Genomic DNA, 7,052 nt, shown 5'->3' with positions numbered 1-7,052 from the left:
TGCTCTCTAAGCAATTAAAGATGGGCAGTAAATGTTGGCCTAACCAGCGATGCCTACATCCTATGAGTGAATATATATATTAAAAAATTATTTTTTCAATTATACCTTTCTTGCACTGATCTCCATAATTGTTCCTGTTGCTAGCGTTTGTATTCAGACACAAATGAACAGCTTTCATTTTTGTTTGATTACTAATCATGATTCTTTGAAATAAGAGAAATAACATTGACAATTTGTTAATGTTTTCAGAACCTGTTTCCTAGTCTTATCGTCCTTACAGGCAAAGTCCAAATTAGAAATTTAAAAGCATAGATATATAGGGTTGCACGGTGGCTCGGTGGTTAGCACTGCTTCCTCGCAGTGCCAAGGACCAGGGTTCGATCCTAGCCTCTGATGACTGTGTGGAATTTGCACATTTTCCCCATGTCTGTGTGGGTTTCCTCCAGGTGCTCAATCCAAAGATGTGTAGGTTAGGTGGATTGGCCATGCGAAATTACCCATACTGTTCAGGGATGTGTAGGTTAATTACATTAGTCATGGGAGATGTAGAGTAATAGGGTAGAGATATGAGTCTTGGTGGGTTACTCTTCGGAGGGTTGGTGGGACTTGTTAGGTCTAATGGCCTGTTTCCACACTATAGGGATTCTATGATTTGGTGATAAGTTCAGTCAGTTTACAGTTTCACTCTGCACCTTCTCTTACACCAGGTTTGTTCAAACAAATGAAAAGCCATGAAAAGTGCAAGAAATACACAACCCATGGAGCAAAATCTCATAAAAGACCTACATGTTCTTTTATGGGAGAGCGCACTTAAAAACTGTTTGTAAAACATCAAAACATCAAAATACTGTCCTTAAAGAAAAACAAGCATGGAGATGTGACTAGTGATTGTGATTCACTCTTTCTGCAAAGTATGGAAGGAATGTTTCATTTTCAATAGGAAAACATCCGAAGCGTCCAAAACTCTTGTAACAAGCTTACGACTTTCAAAATGGCCAATACTATCTGCTATTGTTTTGTTATTTTTGATGACGTGCTGTAAATGAAAAGGCACATCTTTAAACTATTTGCTTGAAGAACATAGCTTTTGTTTAAAAGTATAGATAGAGCTTTTTATTAACACTTCTTGCAGCAACAAAAGTGACACAGTCCACATCGTTCCAAAGTACACAGCAACAGCATGACCACGTTTCACAGCACTTTGAGGCACAAAGTAAGGGCAACACCTTCAGGTCAAATAGGTTTCCCCCTGTAGTAATAGAAGACATTCTCGACTTGTATACTGGACAACAGACATCAAAACAGCCTCCATCCACTAGTATAGTATAGCCAACAAATATAAACAACCCTTTTCCCTACACCATCTGAAATGCACAGTACAGCAGCAAATGGTTGATGCAACTTGGGAACTGTACCAATAATCAATAGAAATGTGATCATCTGTGGAGAGTGATTTCAATCTAGGGTGTGGCGTGTCTCAAGCAGAATCCAGCATAATTCTTACCGACAACCAAAAGCTATATCAAACTACATTAGTGGAGCACATTTAAGAATACAAGACGATGCGGGTTATTATGTGGATTTATTGCTTTTTACACAAATGCTGCAGTCCTTGATGAATCCAATAATATGGAGGGGAAATGGTCTTAGCCGAGAAGGACATTGAGTGATGCAACACCTAAACCTGATGAAGCATGCCACCTTTGGTCATTGATGAGGATTGCCACTCCAACTTCCTCTTCCTGGTTTGTCAGTTGAATATTTTGATGCAAATCCTACATATGGGGGTAAGATAAATTTCTGTTCAAGATTTTTACTATAAGTTAAAAATTTGCAAAGCATTAACTGCTTTGAAGTTCATAAATAATCTCTTTCTTTGGAGTGTTAACAGTATTAAAATACATCTAACACTTAAATAAGTGATTTGTTTTATTATAAAAGCTATTCACTTATCTAGAATATCAATAATTTACATTAAATTATTATTATATGTGTCCTATTGCAAATCTTTCTTGCATACTTCTTTTCATAGTAATGGCGAGACTTGTAAAATACAAACTGTTTGGTTGGCTTATTGGAAAATTGAAGGCAATCTTACTACACAGCCAAGATGGACATAATGATACATGCATTTTGGCTAGCAAACGTATGAAGACTCTAACCAGGATGTAAATGCATTTATTCAATGGGATTTTATTGATAAAATGATTCATTTAAGAAAAATGCATATTTTAGGAAGTACACGGGGCATTAGGTTTTAATTTCCTGATCCTGTTTGAGAAATCTTCATGCCCCAACTATCTGAATATCTACTTAATATACATTAAACTTTGGCTCAGATCCACTGGAACAGTTTAAAATTAACTCCTTTGTCTGAAATTCAACAAAATGATTCACAACCTAAACCTCCTTTTGAGCACCGGTGATTGAATTTATCCTTTATTTCTGAGTAAGGACTCAGTAAACTGCACACAGCCTCTCCTGTACTTAAACATTCTTATTCCTGTTAAATCTCCTGGCAGTTTACTGGTCAGCCAGCAGAAACTGAACGTCCCCCCCCCCCCCCCCACCAAACATGAAGCCCAAGTCATTCTAAAATGGTAAAGCCTGGATTGAGATGATGCACACCACCATTTTGTACAGATTGCACTCAAATGCTGCTTTGTTAAGTTGTACACCGTTAACAATGCCATTCTTATGTGTGGACATTCACACCACACAAGTCTGTGCAAACAATCACAAATGAATCTTGGACACAAACACTACAAAATATTGAATAGATATTTCTTTCTTTTAAAATTTTCTCCCTGTTATGAATAGTCCCCTTCTTCATGTTCTTTATAGTAGTAGGAATCTTTAACTTCCTCTTGTACAAACTCTTCCTTTTTCTCCCAGCCATTTGGCCAGCCACCATTGCTATAAGTGGTGGCCCCATAAGACTTTGTCGTGCCATAATTCTGAGTAATGTCCCCAGTTTCTTCCGCCAGTTCATCTTCATTTATAAAACCACATTTTTCATCGCTTGTTTGTTCAGGGTCTGCCCAAGGCTGTTTCTCACCAGATGCAAATAGCCCATAAAAAATGACTCCTGCGTAGTGCACCAAGGCCGCAATTAGAAAGACATACTGCCACTCGCTCTGTGTCTGTGAACAAAAAACATAGTGAAACCTATTTTGTATATCCACAATTTGCCTAAATAGTGTGGGCTTGGGATGTTACAAATGTGCACTGCTGAAAATCTCAACTATTCTCTTGGTATTCCTCTTCCAATATTACTCCTCTCCCCTTAATCCCCTCGCCCCTTCCTGAAGCATGCACAGATATCATATTCTTCAATTACATCAAAGAAGAGACTGTGGTGTAGTGGTTTTGTCACAGGACTAGTAATCTGGAATGACCAGTGCATGTGGTGGAGAATGGGTTGAATCACATCATGGGAAATGGTGACAGTTGAACTCAATAAAAAGCCAGCCTAATTGTGACCATGTAACCACCATTGATTATCATAATATTCACTATCTTCCTTTATGGAAGAAAATCTGCACCCTTACCCAATCTCCACAAGAACAGCATTGTGGTTGACTCTTAACTGCTTGTCTGGGCAATAAATGTTGGCCTAGCCATATGAATGAACAAAACAAAAAAAAATCTAGATTTATAATTTAATTATGCTGCTTGTACTTAATTATGATGCTACTTGGATAGATCTCCCAACTGAAGATTTTCAAACCAAACTGAATGTAGATATTGGGCTTGTTATATTGTAGTGGCGTGCTGGCTGTTTGGAAGTCTGTGGAAGAATATAAAATAATATTGTCCATTGGACAATTAACAAGGAATATCAAGTCATCTAATGTAAATCCCCAAACTGTCAAATGATTCAGTGATGGTCAAATATTGTGCAACAATTTGCATAAATTGCTATGAAGCAAGAGCCTTTGCATGACTGGAGAAAATTGAGCAGCACAGGTTATGGCAAAATAGATTTTACGTAATGATATTACTTTAACTTGCGCAATAACAATTTAATATCCAAAATCATACAAAGCATTTTATAAGAGGAAAACCAATATTCCTCAATATTTTAAGAATACATAGCCCAGACAATGATAGTTAATTAATTAGCCTGGGATGCCATATTTATAATTCTAAATCCTATTCTAATGCTATAATTAAAAGTGTTTTTTTACAACACCTTCAGAATAGTTTGCAACCAAAGGTCTGTACATTTTAATTCATCCAGTGTGGCACACAGCCTGGAGCACAAAACAAAAGGAAGGCCCTGGCTAAAGCAATAATAAACCCAGGCTAGAATTGCATCTTTGATGCCCTGTACTGGCTGAAGTACAGGAGACAAGAAATTAATTAACACACCATAGACAGAGACTCCCTCATACAGAATAATATTGCCAACCCTTTCTAAGCACAGGACAATCAGTTTGTTGATGTAGTATTCCAATACCTTTTTTAAAAATTCAATTCCACTCAAACAGTGCTTTATAGTTGTTGATCAAACAAAAGTTGTACCTTGTTTTTTGTCATTGCTCCAACAATTACTGGACAGACCATTCCAGATAGTGTTCCCACGCCATTGGAAATTCCCATGAGAATACTGGCATATCTTGGTGCTATATCCAAATGATTAACATTGAATCCTAAATGCAAAGTGAAAAAAAAGGTTATAGAAGTGTCTATGTTGCAAAGCACAGTAAATAATTAACTGGGGAGTCAGGCAATGGTTTGCTTTTAAGTCCACTGTAAAACTGCAAACTGAAAGGCACTCCTATTCATCACAATACATTTAAATTGCTTAACTAAACAAAGTCTTAGTAGAACAAAGTGGAAGTTCAGTCAAGTGCAATAATCATTGGAATCCATATCGAAGAGTGTAAAGTTACTTATATGGGCTAACAAGTAGTAAGTAACATTCATGCCTTACAACTGCAGGGCAAAGGTCATCTCCAATAAAGAGAGAATCTGTATCACTCCTCAACATTCAATGGCGTTACCATTTGAATTCCCAGCCATCAACATCCAGAGAGTTACCAAAAACCAGAAATAGAATTGAACTATCCATATAAACACAGTAGCTACAAGAACATGCTAAAGGCTAGGAATCCTGTAATAAATAACTCACCTCCTGACTCCCTAAAGCCTGTCCATAATCTGTATGTTGCAAGTCAGGAGTGTGATGGAATATTTTCCATTGGCCTACATGAGCGCCTCTCCAATAACACTCAAGAGCATTGACACCATCTGGGGCAAAGCAACCCATTTCATAGGCACCGCATCCACTAATATTCACCCTCCCCACTGGAATTGGATTTTCCCCAGTTAACCATTTTTATTTTGGATTGTTCTTTGAACTTTTACATTGCATCATAAAGTTTAGGGTGACAACGATCACTGTCACTTAATGTCCTCCTAATGACACTTGATCCACTTGGCTCATCTCATTCCCAAGAACCAAGTCTAGGAGTGCCACTCTTCTTGATGGGTTGGAAATATTCTAGTATAGAAAGGTTTCATGAACACATCCTCACTATTCTTTACACTTCTACTGTCCCAGTTTATATTTGAATAAGAAATATTTCTCATTTTTACCACCCTATAATTTTGCACATCTAATTTCTTGCAAACTTGTTCATCTACATCCTTCTCACTCGTTGGCGCCTCTCCAATAACACTCAAGAGCATTGACACCATCTGGGGCAAAGCAACCCATTTCATAGGCACCGCATCCACTAATATTCACCCTCTCCGACACTGAGAGCAACAGTGTTATGAACTATCTACAACATTCACTACAATAGAAATTCACTGAGGCTCCTTCTATAGTACCTTCCAAACCCATGACTGTATCAGTCTAGAAGGATATGGGAATACCAGCAGCTGCAAGTTCTCCTCCAAGCCACGCACCATCCTGACTTTGAGCTATAAATTATGTGTCCTATCAACCTACCCCACTAGCTACCTGATGAAGGAGCAGCACTCTGAAAGCTTGTACTTTCAAATAAACCTGTTGGGCTATAACCTGGTGTTATGTGATTTTTAAAATTTTGTCCACCCTAGTACAACACTGGCAACTCCACATCTTGAAACATTTTGCCATTCCTTCAGTGTCACAGGTTCAATATTCTGGAACATCACCCTCTCCTGCCTACCTTCCCTCACTAATGTGTCCATCAACAGCAAATGGACTGCAGCAGCTCACTGCTACCTTCTGACGGGCAACTGAGATGAGAAACAATTACTAACCCAGCCAGCCACTTCCCACAAGTGAATTACGCATAGCTCTCAGAGCTGTCTTCTAGCTAAGAACAAAGAACAAAGAAAATTTACAGCCCAAGAACAGGCCCTTCGGCCCTCCAAGCCTGTGCCGATCCAAATCCACTGTCTAAACCTATCGCTCATTCCTAAGGATCTGTATCCCTCTGCTCCCCACCTACTCATGCATCTCTCCAGATGCACCTTAAATGAATCTACCATGCCTGCCTCCACCACCTCTACGGGCAACATGTTCCAGGCACTTACCACCCTCTGTGTAAAATACTTGCCGCGTACATCCCCTTAAACTTTTCTCCTCTCACCTTGAACGTGTGACCTCTTGTTATTGAATCCTTCACCCTGGGAAAGAGCTTATCTCTATCTACCCTGTCCATACCCTTCATGATTTTGTAGACTTCAATCAGGCCCCCCCTCAATCTCCTTTTTTCTAATAAAAACAATCCTAATCTACTTAACCTCTCTGCATAGCTAGCGCCTTCCATAACAGGCAACATTCTCGCAAACCTTCTCTGCACCCTCTCCAACGTGTCCACATCCACAAGTAAAAGGAGTATTCCCCTCCTTTTACTTCCCTCCCTGTCCTGGCTGAAGCATCTATATCGTCGAACATTTAGTTGCCAGTCATGCCCTTCCTTCAACCAAGTCTCTGTGATCACAATAATGTCATATTCCCAGGCGGGAATATGACACTCCACCCTCACCCACTCCAACCTCTCACCCTCGGAACGCGCAGCCCTCCACTCCCTCCGTTGCAACCCCAACCT

At 39.2% G+C, this 7,052-nt stretch overlaps 1 protein-coding gene across 1 annotated transcript in view; it reads right to left on the bottom strand.

Annotated features, from left to right (window-relative positions):
* Positions 1 to 2,306: 2,306 nt before the first annotated feature.
* The window catches only part of LOC122557632 (vesicular glutamate transporter 2), a 64,641-nt gene continuing 59,895 nt past the window's right edge, over positions 2,307 to 7,052 (bottom strand). Inside the window, exons 11-12 of the mRNA XM_043705411.2 lie at positions 4,528 to 4,655; positions 2,307 to 3,143 (exon numbers count right to left, since the gene is read on the bottom strand). Of these exons, the coding sequence (XP_043561346.1) occupies positions 2,811 to 3,143; positions 4,528 to 4,655 (461 nt within the window). The 3' untranslated portion in view covers positions 2,307 to 2,810. The remainder of the gene's footprint in view (positions 3,144 to 4,527; positions 4,656 to 7,052) is intronic.

This window comes from Chiloscyllium plagiosum, unplaced genomic scaffold (assembly GCF_037043375.1).
Source record: "Chiloscyllium plagiosum isolate Xiang-an unplaced genomic scaffold, Cpla_swu_hap1 HiC_scaffold_18, whole genome shotgun sequence".
Taxonomy (NCBI): Eukaryota; Metazoa; Chordata; class Chondrichthyes; order Orectolobiformes; family Hemiscylliidae; genus Chiloscyllium; species Chiloscyllium plagiosum.
Note: the sequence above shows the minus strand (reverse complement) of the source record. Positions and strands in the feature narration are given on the sequence as shown.